At 41.8% G+C, this 19,124-nt stretch overlaps 1 protein-coding gene across 2 annotated transcripts in view; it reads left to right on the top strand.

The window, feature by feature from the left end:
• Window positions 1-13,108: 13,108 nt before the first annotated feature.
• The window catches only part of LOC147616955 (bet1-like SNARE 1-1), a 38,438-nt gene continuing 32,422 nt past the window's right edge, over window positions 13,109-19,124 (top strand). For both annotated transcript variants that reach the window (XM_086776602.1, XM_086776601.1), the window contains exons 1-4: window positions 13,109-13,257; window positions 13,842-13,992; window positions 14,083-14,139; window positions 14,226-14,285. In XM_086776602.1, the coding sequence (XP_086632728.1) occupies window positions 13,244-13,257; window positions 13,842-13,992; window positions 14,083-14,139; window positions 14,226-14,285 (282 nt within the window). In that variant the 5' untranslated portion in view covers window positions 13,109-13,243. The remainder of the gene's footprint in view (window positions 13,258-13,841; window positions 13,993-14,082; window positions 14,140-14,225; window positions 14,286-19,124) is intronic.

The following is a 19,124-nucleotide window of genomic DNA, read 5'->3' as shown; positions in this document are numbered from 1 at the left end:
TTTGGCAAATATTTATTTTTTTGGCTTACCAAAGTGATTAATGCTAATCATTGTTAGGCAATACATTTAGTAGAATTATGCCAACACACCCCAAAAGGCCTACTTGTGTTATATATATATATATATATATATATATATATATATATATATATATATATATATATATATATATATATATATATATATATATAGCCTTTGATTCGTCTTAAATTTTTGCCAACACCTTTATTGCCTCGTGTTGACCCCCGAGAAGGTTAATGTTAACTGGTATAACAACCACACAAAAACTTTCTAAGGCCTACAGGATAATCTGATACAAAAGCTCAAGTTCAGTCAGCATCTTAGTAACCACTAGATTATCTAGCTCGTCATTGTTGTGCCTGGCACAATGTCCGACTCCCTTTCTCATGGGTAAGGTTGGCATGCCTTTAAGGCTCAATGCATGCCACTTTCACAAGGCAACAAGGCACTAGGCCCCCACGTGTGCTCCACCATTGTCAGTGCCTACAAAGGGCTCCACGCGAGCTACAATAAAACGCATGCTCCACGTCTACCTACGCCAGTTGCCTGCTCCACACCTTTGTCATAATTAACCTTAAAAACTCCCCCAAGCGCAAGAGGTGGGCCTTCTAAATACTCCACACTATCAGAGTGGGCAAGCATCAGTGGTGGCAAGCTACACTGAAAGTTCTTCACGTGGGTTTGCCACACTAAGGTGGCCCGATGCTTCACAAGCACCTCAAACTCCATAGCCTTTAATGTCTCAGAAGTTTCCATAGATGATAACCTCAACTCTGTCTATATTTGCAACCCATTTAGCACTTTATATAATAATTAGCGTGCCATTGAAAAATTCCTCGAGCTAGCTTTCATCTTTTCAATATGCTACTATCGGCCTTATTCTTGTGCAAGACACTGACATGGCATTGGAGCTAATCAGGCCAACCATTAGGCCCCACTTGCTACGCCATAACCACCCGTTAGGCCCCGCAACTGTCCACATCAAATTGATGCCTGCGTAACCAAATAATAAGAAAAGAAAAAAAAACAAAACAAAAAAGGAAAAATAAAAGCCAACAAAAAATAAAAAGAAAAACAAAAGCCAGCAAAAAATAGAAAATAGAAAAAAGGGAAAAAAAAGAAAACCAAAGAAAAAAATAAAAAGAACAAAAAAAAGCCAAAAAAAAACATCTGCTTGGTAACATTTATTTTTTAAAAAGCGCAAGAAAAACAAAACAAAAAACACCGTCACCCCCCCTTTTTTGCTACAATATTTTTTTTAAAAGAAAAAAGAAAAGAAAGTAAAAAAAACAAAACAAAAGCCAAAAAACCTTGCTCCCCCGACTCTCTTTGCAAAGTAACCAAAAAACAAAACAAAAAATAAAAAAATGACCACACATAACCCACCTAGGCCCAAATCTCCCCACATCGATCTCTCTCTCTCTCTCTCTCTCTCTCTCTCTCTCTCTCTCTCTCTCTCTCTCTCTCTCTCTCTCTCTCTCTCTCTCTCTCTCTCTCTTCTACTCTTTTGTAGCTCAGTTCCCCTCATGCTGCTAAGGGTGCTTATTGACACACTTAGAAGCAAATGGGTGAGAACACCTCCGTGACAATTCTAATTGGATCAAGCCAGTTGGCCATGGACTCTATGTTCCTAGAGGGGATGGTCATGAGCATACAAGAAAATCTTAGGCTAGCACTAGGTGACACCACATCTTTGTGTGGCTCCTTAGACTAAGCCCCAAGACCTAAGTCGATCGGCATTGCTACTAGCACACTAGCTAGTAAGTGATGCTAGCCCGAACAGCACCCCCAACCAAAAACTTATGATTGATGGGGCTGAACTAAAGATGAAGTTAAAAGAGTAGCAACCATGTGGTGAGCTATTAATGCAATGAAAGAAGAAATTAAGATTCATGCTCAACAAAGGCTAGCAGTTCAACCCTCCTAAGCCGACCCCATAACTCCCACATCACAGACAAATGGATTACTCAAGGCCTAAGACTAGCAATATAACATTGAGAAACAAGTCCTTATAGATTTGGCTACCCAACAGCTATGAGATAGCTATATAGTATAAATTGGCAAGAAATCTTATTGTTTATTGGTGTCTTCGAAAAAGGTGATAAGAACCTGCCAGAGGTTACCAATTACCTCATGAGCATAGTACAAAGCGAGCGGCAACGATTGACATGCCTTATGACTACTTAAGAAACTACACCAACCAACTCTACCCTATCCCTAGTGGATCCGGCACCCCAACTAGTTGAACCAAGCCAAATCCCATTAGACTTTACAAATCAAGAATCAAAGAACACCCAGTCTACACAACCCTCAAAAGTAGCACTTAAAAAATAAATGCATGTCATAGTGTCAAACTTTGTAATGAATCTAGAACCTCTAGAGGCACAAAATGACCAAACAGAGCCGTTAGTGCTCTGTTTCTGATAAAACTTGCCTCAGAGGCTCCAAAGAACTCGACAAATGTTGCTCCATCTTCTAGAGGATATCTGAGCACATGGACGAATGGGGTACTCAAAAGTGTAGATTGGGAATACAACATTAAGACCCAACTACTCAAGGACTTGTCCACACACCAAATCTATGAAGTCCTTTGGCAAGAAATTGTGCAAGCTATATTTGGTACCATGAAACGAGTTGAGCATCTTCAAGAGGTTACCAATTACATTGCTAAGGTAGCTCAAAATGAGCGGCACTTGCTTAAAAACACCCTACCTGCAAATGTGCCCAGGCTACAAGCTCAAGAAAATAAGGTAGAAATTGGAGTGTTGGAATACGTGGGAACATCACCTCAAAGCCCATCATGTGCTACTTCTATCATGCCACCACCAGGCTTTCCAAAAAAAAAGCTCCAAATACAACTCCACATGAGGGGGATGACAACAAGATGCTGACTACTAATGTGACTATGGTAGCCAAGGAGAGTGAGTTTTTGTAGCTTAAGCTCACAAGCTAAGAAAATGAATAATATACCTAGCTCAACTAAGAACACCATGGACCCACAAGGAGGACCAATTGCTAGTGCTATGTGCTCAAATGCTAGTTCTGTTGGCTCTTTGGACTCTTTAGTAGTGGATATAACAACAATTTCCCCTAAAGATAACCCAAAATCTCCTTAATCACCTACTTCAAACTTCAAAATCTCCTTAATCACCCAAAATCTCCTTAATCACCTACTTCAAACTCTAGGGTTATTCAAAAAGAGACCATTGGTACAATAGAGATTAACCCTGAACAGACTTCTCAAAGACCCCTGAGCACAAGGACGGAAGGAATTCTAAAGGGACAAGATTGGGAGTATAACATAGCAAAAAACACGCTTATGGATCTTGCCACACCAAGAAATGCTATCCTTTGGTTTGGTAAGCACTTATGCAAGTAGCCATCAAGAACCTTGGAATGGAACCGAATCTTCATTTAATGATGATGGGACTGGATCACTCCGTGGAAGAAATAATAAAAGAGCAAAACATTGTTACTCATGCTAAGAAATCTCAAGAGCTATCAAAGGCATATGCACCTATAGTTGCTCAAGCCTCTAAGCAAGGGGACAAGCCATTAGCTAATTCACAAATGGCATCTAGCATGACATCCCTGGGATTTTTGACAAAGCCATCAACTTCTCCACAAAAGCAAAAAAAGGTCCAAGAACCATCTAACACAAGCATGAATAGAGCTCCAAATGAAACCCTAGCTAGTGACCCATATGTTCCTCTAGCTAGTGAAACCATGGCCATGACCACATCTTTGGAAAATTACTGCAATGTTGCCACATCTTGGCACTCTAATCACACGGGTGAGATTATTCTAAAAGCTACTACTTCATGTGTTGAAGCACCTATGGTTTTAACTATACAACATCTCTAGAACCAAAAAGAAAATGCATTGAATTGGCTAGTCCCTATGGGAAAGTGCTATTTAGTGCTTTGATTAATGAGGAAACCGTGCACAACTTAATCTCTTTGCTGCTTGGTGCCAACTAAGAAAACCCGAGCTTGCACCAAGTGTAGCTAGAGTGAGGGGTAGTAAGAAGAAAAATACAAAAGTGCTTGGTTTGTTAAAAATTGACACCTATTATGATAATGAGCACCCTTCGGTGACTTCCTAGTCTTTCCTAAAGGTAACTTCAAAGGGCCAATCACCCTTGGTTACAATTGGTTGACAAGTGCGAAAGGTAATTGTGACTCTGCAAAAGAGATTAAACATATGGTAGAACATCCAAACTACAAAACTATGGTCTTTATGCAACCTTTGGTAAAGTTGCTAGCTCTCAAGGATGATCACAAGGAGGGAGCTTTGGCATCAAATGGATTTGCAGCTAGTTGCTCAAACCCCTTTACACCAGTTTCAACTAGCCTCGATGGAAGATTCTTCAACCTCAACTTCTCCATCGAACTATTAACGCTCCTAAAATGGGATTAATCATGGTGATAGACACAAGCTTAAGCATAAAACTTAAGGTGGGTTATATCACACTAAAAACTCAGAGAGAGAGAGAGAGAGAGAGAGAGAGAGAGAGAGAGAGAGAGAGAGATTGCACACTCAACACAACTCTATTGCATTCACAATGAACCATCCAATGATATAGGACTTCTAGCCTTATCCCACTTTACATGTCATCATCCATGTGGCAACTCCTTTTCCACTCTTTTGGTCAACACTCACACACCATACAATATTACATTCGGCATTCTTATCTTACCACAATATCTTGCACCTCTAGGGTGCTTTCCCATATACACACAACACCACGAGGACATCTCTCAACACCCCCTCTTAATTGAGGTGTTCCACAACTCACCCATCACCCATATCAATGTAGCATTGCACAACCGCAATCTACCTCTCAACACTCCCCCTCAATGATACATTGGAGTGTCCATCAAATGAACATATGTGCGTGTGTCTACCATCTTAGACACCTAGTCCATTTTGAGCCGACTCGCTCACAGCGGAACCACTAAGTCCAATTTAAACATAGAAGTTCAAGAACCAACCCATGCGCATGCACCTCACACATGCATCGCTCATGCACACATCACAACAACCATTTTGAGCTTCTCGGTGAGCTCAGGGCAGGGAAACCCTCATACCAATGGGTGATTATAAAAATTTCTCGTTTTGAGCACACAGGCTTGGGCACGTTTGCCTATCATCAAACACTAGGGGAAATAAGTTTACAAACCTTTTTGGCCGTAGCCGAGAAGGGTACCCAAGTGTGTGATCACAATTTTAAATGAGCCCATGAAACCCTTTAAAAAAACATCTCAACATCATATCTATTCAAATATGTGTGTGAATGGGGGCTTAGTAAAGGTTGAGTGTAAATGGTCCTCCACACAAAGGTTTTTGACCTTATCCCTTTATCTTTCATTTTTGTAGTCATGGAGTCATAATCTTCTCTCCCCACAAATGTTCGGCATGGCTCATTACTCAATAGTGACGACTTCGCTACTCTGCAACCTTGGCTTATGTCTCTAGCGCACAGTTTTATTACCAGATATCTCAGTGCTGTCACACTGTCTGCTCACCATTCTGAGTTGTGCTCAGTACTATGAGCTCCTATCTCTTTCTTGTTGCTTTTTTTTGTCCGCCATACCTGCCATTTTTCTACAGCTTGGCTGTGAGGCTTGATCCTCATCTTCAAAAAACAATGTCTCTATTTGCCTGCACACATCTTCTCTTAGCTCCATTGTTGGTCTCCATATCTTGAATCTTTCATGTCGAGCTTCCTCGGTCAAGGTTGAGCTCCCTCAAGGCAACCTTTGCTTGCTACTCTCATTATGCTCTGTGCGAATAACCGTTCACCCGATTGCTCTACGACCATTCACCCAGTGGATCCTATTGTTTCCTCATGCTCTATGCTTCATAATCTCTTGATGCACTGCTCTCTCCAATACACTGTTCTACTGTTGTGCTGCTACTTTCTCATCTACAAGCCTGAATTCACGAGATGGCCTTCGACATGATGCTGCTTATTCGCTCTCCTTTTAGTCGTTGCTTTGAGTTTGCCCTTCTCTTCTCTGAGCACGCAACGCCTGCTGCTTGTTCTCTTCTTTGTTAAGCTTTTGTAAAGCTCTCATGGTAATCTTAACCATGTGCTTGGTTATCTGTCAGTTCTAGTTAGCCTTCAATCACTTTGCAAAGCTCCACACATAAAGAGATTCTTTTAGATAAACTTGGTAGCATTGGTTCTTTTTCGGTATGCCCAAGTTGTAAGCTTTCCTTATTCTCTCTTTAATTTCCTGTCTAGCCTTGGCCTTCTTATATCACCAACCTCTTTCATGAGGTTCACACAACCATTAACATGGTAATCGTGAGCTCCAAAACCAACATGCTTCTTCTTTGCATGCTATCTGAGGTTCTTCATTTGTGCATCACCCTTGTGCGCTCCTTTGTGCATTCACCATATGCTCACCCCTTTATGAGCATCAAAAAATAGCAACGAACATTTTGCAGTAGCATAGTGCTTCCCATTGAAGCACTCTCCAACTTGCATGTTTCTCCTCTTGACATGCAACAGATTCCAAGCGTGCTTCTTCACATGTTCTCTCAAACAAAACCATAGGTGCATAAACCAGAAAAATGAAAGCCTTCAATAGCTTCCAGACAACTTGCTCCTCTTTGTTGAGCAAACTAACCAGCACTACCCCTTTTTGGTGTGCTCAAATATGGGCTTCATTCCTTGCCCACATTGCTTGTTCCTTGCTTGGACAAGCTTGCACCTTCTCATGCTCTTGCCTAAGTGCAAGAGCCATGGGATCCACTCATCTCATCACATAGAAACCCTTATAAAAAATGAGCATTCTCCTATGCCCAAAACACTAAAAAATCAAGGTAAAATTACCAAAAATACCTTCACAAATCTCCTTGGAAGCTTCTCCTTGACGACGACACTCGATTTTGCATCCCCCACATGATGCAAATCTTCACTTCAATCTTGACAATGGTGGCTCCATTGCATCTCACTTGATGCATTCCAATGAAAATCTCTCTCAAATCCTCACAAATGCAAATATAAATAATAATATGAGTGCATATTTTTTGTCCATACTAAACTGAAAATAATGCTTAATCAATGAACTCATAACCAAGAAAACTATACATAAATATTCACCATGACCAAGAGCCCACCCAAGCTCTGATACCATGTTAACAATCCTAAAATGGGATTGATCATGGAAAACTTAAGGTGGGTTATATCACACTAAAAACTCCAAGAGTGAGAGAGAGAGAGAGAGAGAGAGAGAGAGAGAGATTGCACACTCAACACAACTTTATTTCATTCACACAATGAACCATACAATGATATAGGCTTTCTAGCCTTATCCCACTTTACATGTCATCATCCATGTGGCAACTCCTTTTCCACTCTTTTGGTCAATACTCACACACCATATAATATTACATGTGGCATTCTTATCTTACCACAATATCTTGCACCTCTAGGGTGCTTTCCCACATACACACAACACCGCGATTACATCTCTCAACACAAACTACTCCAAAAAAGAAGAATCAAAGAGCTCATAAACGAAAACTAAAAAGTGATGTAGAGTCCAGATTGCCCAAGAAGTTATAATAGTTTATCCAACCATTGATTGACTCTACATCTTTGGGAAGACTTTGGGTTGGATAAACTATTATAAACTTTGTCATTCTTATCTTACCACAATATCTTGCACCTCTAGGGTGCTTTCCCACATACACACAACATCGTGTGATTACATCTCTCAACAACACGAACTACTCCAAAAAAGAAGAATCAAAGAGCCACTAAACGAAAACCAAAAAGTGCTGTAGAGTCCACATGAATCTACTAAGGAGCAGACTTCCTAAGAAATTATAATAGTTTATCCAAGGCTTCCAAGATGAATATTAATGCTAGCATCTTTTCTTTTAAATCGTCCTAGTCTTACAATTCTGTATCTAAAGATAAAGTGTGCCAAGTACTTTATTTTACATTTATTAAACCATCTTTATCTATATTTTAGCTCTCTAGGTAATGTGTAAGTGAAAGAGATGGTTGTTACATTATAAAAAAAGCACATTTTTTAAAAACAAAAAAACAAAACAAAAAACATGACCAAGAAGATAGCCATCGCCATGTGGAATCCTGATAGGTCTTTGGAAAACTAGCAATGGTACCATAAGACCGATGCCTTGATTTCTCATAGGGTGGAACCTTGTGTCTTTGTTCACTAAAAAACCATCATCGTCGTCGGCTCTTAGTGGTTCTTAATATCCTTGTTGGAGTCACTGGGCCATTGCTTTGGTCTCCACGGGATGGTAGCTTATCACTCTTCATTTCACAAAAGAAACAAAAAAAAAACACACACACACTTGTTATATAAGTAATCATCTAATCACATGCAGTTTTACTTTCAGAGCTAACATATAACTTTAGATGGTTTGTATGTGTGACATTGGGTTTAAGATTGTGGTCATAATAACCATACACATATTTTTTAAACTCAGTTCATGAATGGTAGACTTGTACTGATTTCTAAGTTAGATCCACATTAATCTTCATCTTTGTAGCATCTCTGAGGAGCTTAACCAGTCTTATCCGTAATTTCATAACTGCTTTTTCAGCTATTTCCTTGTTAACTTCTACTTGTTGCTCAAAGAACATCTTACTTGTTATTATTGTTGCTATGTAGATCATCCCAAGACTTGTATTGCTTTTATCATGTGACCTCAAATCTTCTTCAACCACATCTTCCGAGGACAGAATCTGCATCAGGAAGGGGGCATGTTAAGTGTTGTCAAAGACTTCTATGACACCACGGTGGCCGACCACCACATATTTCGACATTCATTGGCCTATGCACTAGAGAATTCATATTTCTTTTGTAATGGATTATTTCACATGTGCGATCGTTGTTATATATGAAAGGCGCACCATGGGATAATAAGGTTAAAGTTACTAGGACAAGGTGTTTGAACTAGTGTACGCAATCTTGGATGCATTAGGACCTCATTTTTTACATTGGTCGGCCAAGTGTGAACACTACGAGCCAAGTATAAAGGTCAAATTGTAACTCTAAATCCTCATTCTTGTATGCACTCTTGTATGCTCTCAAATGAAGATAGTGCTCTATTCTTGTCTATCTCTTGCCCCTTCAATGCTTGTGTGAGTGTGTGTGTGAGGGAGGGAGTGAGAGAGAGCAGTGGCTACACTTGTGGTGGCTTTGTTGAGCTACTTTAGTGTACTTCCATTGATGTAGCTACCACAAGGAGTCCCCGATTCAAGCAAACGAGATAGAGGTAAGTGAGAGTTGTCTCACTAATGCATTGCATGTTTCCCATGGCATATTAGGTTCAGGTTGGAGTTTAGGATCCTCGAGGCAGGAGAGAAGAGTCCCATTGAGTGGTCAAAAGGCCCGACAATTATAGAGAGACAAGCTCGATCATCTACTATCAAAAGAGAAGATTAGGTGTGCGAATAAGTTTATATAAATCTGTTCGATCACATGTGCTTACTTTTTTGGCCACCCCCAATTTGAAGGGTCGGGAAATCGGACTTAACACCTTGACTTTTGGAGAATTTTGAGGCATTTAGGCATATTGATGATGTGACTAAAGTGCAAACAACATTATGATTTATGTAGATGGCAAGACAAGCCAATGATTTCCTTCTCTTAAATTAGAGGAGAAGATTGACTATCCAACCCTGTGAATTCCTTTCATTATTGAGTTTTCACCAATCAATGTGCAAAGCAAAGTGGAGTGTAGCTACCTTCATTGAGAGGAAGGATGGTGAGCTAATTAGAGACTTCATTGCACCATGAAATACTTGAAATCAAGATTCAATCCATAAGAAAAGTTCAACGAGATGATGATGCAGTTTCTTGTTGTTCCTAATGACCCCAACTTGCACAATTATCTAATTTCTCAAGGTCTCCACACTTTTGATAAGTGTTATGTTGATAGGCATGTTGATAGGAAATCAGATTTGATGATAATATTATGGGGTGAGAGAGGTTGACATGTGGTACCCCATGAATCATTTTGGAAGTGCCATCCACTTCAAATGTTGTGAATCTAAAGAAAGAAGAGACACGACAATAGAGGAGTTGGGCACTTCACTTTGCTTTGTACTAGTCGGTGTTATGCAAAGCAAAGTGGAGTGTAGCTACCTTCATTGAGAGGAAGGATGGTGAGTTCATTAGAGACTTCATTGCATGCATAAAATACTTGAAATCAAGATGCAATCCATAAGAAAAATTCAACAAGATAATGAGATGATTTCTTGTTGTTCCTAATGACCCCGACTTGCACAATCGTCTAATTTCTCAAGGTGTCCACACTTTTGATAAGTGTTGTTAATGGGCAATAAGATTTGATGATAATATTATGGGATGAGAGAGGTTGACATTTGGTACCCCATTAATCATTTGGCAAGTGCCATCTACTTTAAATGTTGTAAATCTAAAGAAAGAAGAGACATGACTTCACTACTAAATCAAGGTGTCCACACTTTTGATAAGTGTTGTTAATGGGCAATAAGATTTGATGATAATATTATGGGATGAGAGAGGTTGACATCTGGTACCCCATTAATCATTTGGCAAGTGCCATCTACTTTAAATGTTGTAAATCTAAAGAAAGAAGAGACATGACTTCACTACTAAATCAATTGAGCCAATAATGGCACGTGAGTCCATCGAGCGAACTACAAGGAAATTCTCACATGTTCCCATGATAAATTATGGTTTAGTGTGATGTGTGTCACCAAAACCACATGATCACGGAATGTCCTCATTTAAGGAAGACTGCTCTAAAATTGCTTGGGAAAATCATGAAACATCAAAATGTTAAAGGAAACAAAACATGCAAAGTAGCTAATTATAATCAATGTCTACTCCTAGCCCTACAAAATGTGCAAAGACAACCATTAGTGTTGCCAACACCTCCAAGTGATGCTAATTACAATTGTCATCTACTCCTAGCCCTGTGCAAAGATAATCATTAGTGTTACTAGCGCCTCCTAATGCTCAAGCAAATGCTAGAAACACAACAATTATAGCTGTGAACACTATCTAGATAAGTATAACTAGGGAAGAACCCTTACCACCACGATCCCAATAGGATGTATATTTGAGTGAGCACAACAAAGCTTCGAGATATGTGCACAAGAATCAGAGTCATATGGATGCAAGATAAAAGAAAAATCTATTAGAGAAAGCCTAAACACAAAAATCCCAAAAAAAAATTTTGTAAATAAATAAAAACAATGCCTTGACCTCTAATGCCGATGTGAAATGCCGTTCTCCTTGATGGTTGTGCCTTGCAAAGGAGAACCCTAAAAGGACAAAGTAGTGTGGGTATGCCTTGTTGTTGATGGCATTACTGGGTGGGCAAAGATGCTGAAGGGCAAGTGGAGGTGGTCCTCTCCACAATATTACCGGTCGACAAGACAGGCGGAGCTGCCCCAAGGCTAGGTGTTGGTGGCTCTACATCACACTAGGTCTCCATCCACCAATGGTGGTGTAAACATGTAATGATGGGAATTGTACAACACGAGTGGTGGGATTCCCAATGGAGGGGCAATGCGTTTAGTTGAGGGCGAAATGGCACGTGCGCATAGAGGTGGTGGGGCAATTGGGCAAAGAGGAGGAGAGCTGGGGGGATAGCTCTAATACCATTGTTAGGCCCAAATGTAGATTAAAATAGGATCAGCACTTGATTAACAAGATGAGATTAGGGATTAATCACAAGATGATTAAACAAGGGCACAAGATTAGATATAAAGATTAGGCATACTTTGCATTATAATAATGGTCCTTTTTTTAGGAGAGACCTCCTTATACAAGGGGTGTGCATGCTACCAGTGCACATGCCACATGGCAAAGCATGATGCCAAGTGTCCCTAAGAGGTGTCACCTTTACACATTATTGCTTACATAAGATCCTTCTGAGGGACTGTTTCCACACATAAATGAACCTGCACACTAACGGCTGTTCACACACACTAGAAACACTTTTTAAAACCTATAATACTAAGTTATTAAGTGCCAATTTACAAAATCGCCTAGCACTTGTTTATTCCCACATTAATCATTTACAAAACCACCTAGCACTTGTTTATTCCCACATTAATCATTTACACAACCACCTAGCACTTGTTTATTTAACAAAGCTTAATCTAGAAGGACCAAGAAACAAAAATTGAAACACCTTGGAAAAGGTGAAGACAAGGTCACCATATAGATAGAGTGGCTCTAGGAATAGTCTACCTCAACATCTATGGCTTCAACGGATCCTAAAGTTGACTAAATGCCCATGCATATGAAATGTAGAAACTGTCAATTTGAAAAGCAAAATAAAAGATAACCACACCTAGAGGATTGGGTGAATACCCAGATCCCGTTGAAGGAGAAACGAAATTTAAAGGATGCACAAGTTTGAGAGTGTCACGTACAGTTTGAACACACAAAAATTCAATTTTGTTTTAGTTAGCATAGGCTAGATACACACAGAACGCTGCCCACCGAGTTCTCTTTGTGCAAACTAATGAAAATGCAATATTTGTGATGGCAGGCACACCCCCTTTACACACAAAGTTGGTCTCCAAATAATGCATTGCTCAATTGGATGCCAACTCATGCCCTAAAAATCAGTTTTGATGGGCAACCAACATGGGCTACCCAAGAATGGGCGCTTTGCATTTGGGCCAATAGGATTGCAAGTCTTTCTAACTGTCAGCTTTTTAAAACTGTCAGCATTTTTAAAATTTCAAAAATCATATAAGCAACAGTTTTTAATATTTCAAAAATTATGTGTGTGTAACAAGCCTACCCATCCGCCTGCCCAAGTGTTGGCCTACGACTTGGGCACTCAATTTGGGCGCCTTGACAGAGTGTGTATCGAGCCATGGTGTGTATGTGTGTGTGGAGTGATAGCATAGTGGTTTACACTTCGGGCTCTTATCCAGAGTTCAAGTCCCATTTCGTGCACGTGGCATGGTCCACTAACTTTGCCATAACTTTACACACACAAAAATTCAATTTGTTTTAGTTAAAATATATTAAAAGCAATTAAATAGTTTAGGTTATCTTTTTCAATAGTGGCACTTGCGTGGTTAAGGAGGGTTAGATTAAACCACCTCTATTTGTGTACGAAGAAATGCTGATCTGAAGCTCTTGGCCATTCAAACTGCATATACAACAATTCGCCCTCTCTCTCTCTCCCTCTCTCTCTCTCATCACCACAGTCGGCCATGAATCCGAGAAGGTGAGTCGCCATGTCCATCCTTCGCTCCATATGAATCTCTTTCTCTCCAGTTGGAAAATCTTTGTACTTAGGGCTTTCTTCTGTGTGAATGATTGTCCGAATAGATCTGTTAATTCCTTCATTAATCCCACGAGTATTTAGCTAATGGTGCATCGTCGCCCTCTAATCCTCTGTAACCCTACGCTAGCTTAATTTTCTTTCTACCCTCCGCCTGCTTCACCCATAATCAAGTATGTTGTGTTGTATTTGTAACTTATTGAAGGTCAAGACTTGTCCTAGTAAGATTTCCAGTGATTATATGCTCAAAGGGTTCCATGACATCTCTGCTATTATTTTTCTAATCAAGCACTTTGCTAAGCATCATTATCTGCATTTTACATTCTTGTAATCAGTTTAAGCCTTGCTTAAACATAGCCATGCATGCTCCCCCCGCTTGTGCCTTATTTAGGAATCATCACTAAGTACAGGTAGGCCTCCTACCTGATGATCTATGTCATTGATTAATGAGAGGCTGAAAGCCCTCATATTTTGTATCGTTTGGGGCGATGTGAAGCGTGTGTTGATTGTGCTGTTTCTGTAAGCAGGGATATCCGTGGCAATCGTGCCTCTCTGTTTGATGGGTTAGAAGATGGTATTGCACGCGCATCATCATCATACAGCACACTTGAGATCTCTGAACAAGATAATGAGAATGCAATAGATGGACTGCAGGACAGAGTTAGCCTTCTGAAGACGGTAGGATTATTCTTTTCCAAGTTAATTCTACAAGCTGCATGTTAGTCAGTAAAGATCAGTCTAAATTTTTTGTGATGGATCGCTGCTCAGCTTACTACTGATATACACGAGGAAGTTGAGTCTCATAATCGAATGCTCGATCGTATGGTATGGATTCTCCGTACATGGGTGCATTGTCTTGTGAAAATGTTAGAAAATGTGATGTCTTTACACAATTCTATTTTCTTTTCCAGGGAAGTGACATGGATTCGTCAAGGAGCATGCTTTCAGGGACTGTGGACAGGTTCAAGCGAGTAAGATGTTTTGTGATGTTTTTAGATTGGGCATAGATCTAATTTGAGCTTTTTCTGATACTAACTGTGGAATTGGAACTTATGACCATGTAGAAGTTGAACACATTAGTAAGGGTCTAAAAGAGCTTTTATTGACCATATCTTCATAACCCTCCACACACACATATTGTACCATAGGTGCCACTAGGAATAAACCCATGATTGGTAGCCAAGTGTGTCGCCCTTCCCTATGAAGGCTTAGTTTCCAACTGGCTAAAGACTCATCAGCTTTTAATTATTTGTCAGATTAGAGTCCATAGACTGGTAGGATCGTGTTTATCCACTACTTGAAGCTTGTTATTCAACGTAATGAAGCTAGCCTTACCAAACCTTGGCTTCTTGTGCACAATTCTTGCCTGACTTGAGATTCCATGGCGAAGACACTTTGATTGCATCCCTCTTGTCCTAGAGGCCTATATGCTGTGTCCCAAAAGATTTAAGTAGACTGGCAATATTGATGAGCCTAGACCTCTACTAATTAGGAGTTTAATTATGGCTAATGTAGTACTTATTGATTAATGAGCTAGTGAAAAGTGACAGTAAAGTTCAAGATACTCTCAATTATGTGTATAAGCGAGGAATAGGCTTTGTATTTGGCACTTTGTAGTGGGTGGAGAGCATGGGAGTTAGACGGGAACAACTTATGGTCTAGCTCAAGCCAAATATTTAGATGGAGGTCTTGGTGAAATCGGCACACGTCATAACCTTGCACCTAATCCATAATTAAATGCATGTTTAAGCACAGAGATGATCACAAAATGTGTATCCAGTTTGCTTATGTATAGGCACGGAGGTGGTCACATGATGTGTATCCAGTTTGAAAGGTTAACAATAAAGTCCACTTGGTTGGCATAGAAACTCTAGCAAGGTTGTCACGGAAAGTCCAACTTGGCTCCATGAAGTCCAACTTTGTTGGCATAAAGCCTCTTACATTGCCTGCCAGGAAGACACCATAGCCACTAAGATGAGGGAGGAGAGGAGGGCTCTTGTTCACCACCCAGCGATAGAGGAATTGTGGATAAGCTTCACACTACTGGGCTTATGTAGTGGCCTGCCTGCCCACACTTGCCCGGCTGCCCATGGTGCTTCGACCTGCGTGCCTCACCCGTGAACCCCGAACACCATCACCAATCGCACTTCGGTGATTGGGCTCCATGTTTAGTCGAGTCCTATGTAGTCTGTTACTAGCTATGTGACATTTCCTCTCCCTTAAGAAGAGATTTTTCGTCTGTGAAAACAAACTGAGGATAGTTTTTGGTAAGCATATCCAAGCGCTCCCAAGAGGACGCTTCCTCGTCTCCGTCTTTCTGCTTGACAAGTGCCTCTCGGTACATAGTATGCCTCGTATTCCGATCTCTAAATCCAAGAAACTTCTTGGGTTCACGTGGAAGAGACGGTGGTTCGATAAGTTCGACTGAGATGTCAGGGGTAACAACGTTATCCTGATGATCCACTGTTTTCCGTATTCTACTGACATGAAAAACAAGATGTACTCGAGAGCTCTTCAGCACAACTCCATGGAAGAAATCAACGGTGACGTTGGCACATCATGCTCACGATGCAATGCAATTATTCTACTCTCATGCATAAACTCAAAGCTGTTGTGCTGGTAACTACGACGCAAGCCAGGGCCCAAGTAGAATAACCACCCCCTCCCTAGTATCACATCAACTCTAGTCAAGTGCATCACTTGAAAGTCAAGTTTGTTCTCACAACCCTAGAATGAGATATGCACTCCTAAAACCACCGTGTCTCAAAGGGTCTTATCAAAGCCATTTGCCAATGAGACCATGTACTCACGATCGCCACGGGTTTCAGGTAATTTCAATGTCTTAACCAACGCATAGTGAAGAAAATTGTGCGGCACTGCCGTCGATCATTATGATGACTCTGCAGTCATTGATCAAACCATGCATTCGGATCGAATCATGTGGTCCAAATGACGATTGCCACATTGCCTGTGTAACACTACAGGCGTGGGTGCTATCAGTGTGATAGACTATCACCTCTTTAAACTTTGCGGTCTGGAGAGGAAACACCTGCACTGTGTGCACTTGCCTAGAAGGCTTTGAAACCGGCCTTCAGAAACTTGACGGGTGGTGAAACAAACACTCGCACACAAAACACTTCAACACCTTTGAGGACCTGAAAAGGAAAACAAACAAGGGGAGCTAGAGTGCTCCTGCAAACAGTACACAGACACCGATTGGCCCCAAAACGTAGTGGCGCCCCTTGCGGTATTTCTTTACTTGATCAAATTTGAGTACAAAGTACAACTTGTAGAATCCTCCATCAACAAGATCCCTTGTAGTTTCACCCAGCACTTCCAAATGAGAACTCTCGTCATTACAGCACTGCATACCTTAGAGAAGGCACACCTGTACAACACCTCCCTGCTTCCAAAGGTCTTCTCCATATTTACCATGGATCCCTCAAACCCTTTCCCAAACAGCAGTAGGGCTGTACCATACCACATGTCCTTCCCTATAGCCATAGCTTGCATGTAACCTTGAGAAAACTACAACATGTTCACATGAATCCAAAGACATGTTTTCCACATGAAACCAAGGACCTGTAACCCATAAACCATAGGCCTATTTCCTGGAAACCAAAGTCCCGTTTCCTCTCGAAAACCAATGTGCTGTTTCCATGAGAAACCCACATATACACCATCCAAGCATGGTGCCAAAACCAGGGTTGTTTTCCATAGCACCAAGCGAGAGAAAAATAGAGAACCTGTAAGCAAATCCCTGAACACATATAAGTTAAACACGAAGAGAAATCACACCATCTCTCCCATTAACATTGTCCCATGCGTATGTAGCTTGTTCTCCTGTTTCAGAGTCTCTCGTACTTCCATGGCGCACACAAGAGAAAACACGCCAGGCCCTTATGATGAGAGAGAGGGAGAGAGAGATAATCATCTCCAAGTCTCCACCCTGCACCCAACATCAAGCGTATGGTCCTCCTCACACCCACGATTAACAAATCGGGTATAAATACCAGCCCACCAACTTGTACAAATGCCCCCAACTCATGTCCACAACTGAACCTTGCATGAACATGGATACATGGGCCCTGGCAGACTGAAGCAAACTGCCCAAAAGTAGTCCCTGTCATACAGCAACCAGCCAGCCTGCTTGCCAAAAGCGGGAGAGAGAGAGACATTCAATAGGCGCCTGTGCACTGTTATGCAGCAGCCAGTCAGCCTGCTTCTTGCCAAAAGCGGAAGAGAGAGAGAGAGAGAGAGAGAGAGAGAGAGAACCGGGGAGAGAGCGAGAAGCACTCCAGTCATCTGCCTCCTACGCAGCCTTGCGCCACCCTGCAGTCCAGCTCGACGCTCCCTGCAGCCCAGCCCGCCTTGCTTTTCACCAAGAGAGAAGGGATAAGCCCTTGCGTTGCAGCTCTGGTGTCGCCTGTGCTCTTTGGCGACCAGCCATCCAAGAAGAAGCTTGCTCTTTTTTTCACCAAAAGGAGGCGCCTGAAGAACAGCCCGCCACCCCCCTTTTTCTCATGAAAAAAAAACTTTAAGCAAAAACAATAGCAAAAAGTGTCAGAATACGCAGCGGAGATGATGACCAGATCTGGGACACGAGCAAAAACGCATGCCGAAAAATACAGCACAAGAGAGAGAGAGATATAGGCGTGTAACTCTGCTGTGATATACACAAGAAGATCCCGGTATGATACACAAGTGGCAAGGGGGCTGGGGGCCTATTTATATGCCCCCATATGAGCAGTCGGCCTGCTGAAAAGGGCCTCCACGACTGCATCATCAGTCGGCCAGCACTAAATGAAGCCCACGACTGCATACATCCAGTCGGCCAGTAGTACAGAGGTCCACGACTGCTGTTGGGCAGTCGGCCAGTCACCTGTCTGCTGCTGATGGGTCAGTCAGCCAGCCACTCAGTGCTCTTGCCAACTCAGAACTGCCTCCCAAGCCACAGAAAAAATGGGAAAAATAGGGGAAAAATGCGGGGAGTGAGGAAAAATGATAAAACACCTCATAAGGGAGAGCACACCCACAACAAAGGCCTTGGTGTATAAAACTGGACAGGAGATGACTTCTAACACCCCCTCAGCTCCTGGTTGTGAAACCAACCACTAGGTGCCGCCTGAGCAAATCCTGAGAGAGCGACTTCGTGAAGAGGTCCACCGTACTGTTCTCTGTCGAACAGAACTCTAGCAGGATGTCATCAGCAACGATCTGTTCACGAACAAAGTGCCTCTGGATGACCATGGGTTCCTCCAGTGGAAGCCCAAACCTGCAATGCAACCTCTGCATCCTCACCACCTCACAAGCAGCATCACAAGCAGCCCGGTACTTTGCCTTTGTGCTCGACAAGGCAAAAGATGACTGCTTCTTATTGCTCCGTAAAACTGCTCCTGGGCCTGAAGTAGATCTCCTCGTGTCCGGATCTCCTCCCCAAACCGAGTCACTCCAACTGTGGAGTCGGACTCCATCCAACAATCCCCCTCCTGTGTACAAGAGTCCATGATCCTTCGCATGCCGCAGAAACCACAGGAAACGCAATCGTGCCTCCCAAAGAGTCATCCACAACCATGAGCTCAACTGCCTCATCAGGAAGCTCCCGTCCAATCTAGTGTCCATCAACCAGATCAATGAACCATACAGCTTCTGAGTAAAAAAGGCATCACACTGCTCACAAGGATCAACACCTGTTACGGTGCAAAAACAAGTCCTGGAAACCTGCTGAAGACCACGCAAGGCCTTCTGAAACCTGTCAACCACCCCCTCTGAATCCGGAACCACAAAGCCTGGAGAAACCTCCTTCTTCT

Source organism: Cibotium barometz, chromosome 37 (assembly GCF_041138505.1).
Source record: "Cibotium barometz isolate CiBa-2024 chromosome 37, ASM4113850v1, whole genome shotgun sequence".
In the NCBI taxonomy this organism is placed as follows: domain Eukaryota; kingdom Viridiplantae; phylum Streptophyta; class Polypodiopsida; order Cyatheales; family Cibotiaceae; genus Cibotium; species Cibotium barometz.
The sequence above is the reverse complement of the archived record's forward strand: the minus strand, read 5'-3'. Positions and strand labels throughout refer to the sequence as shown.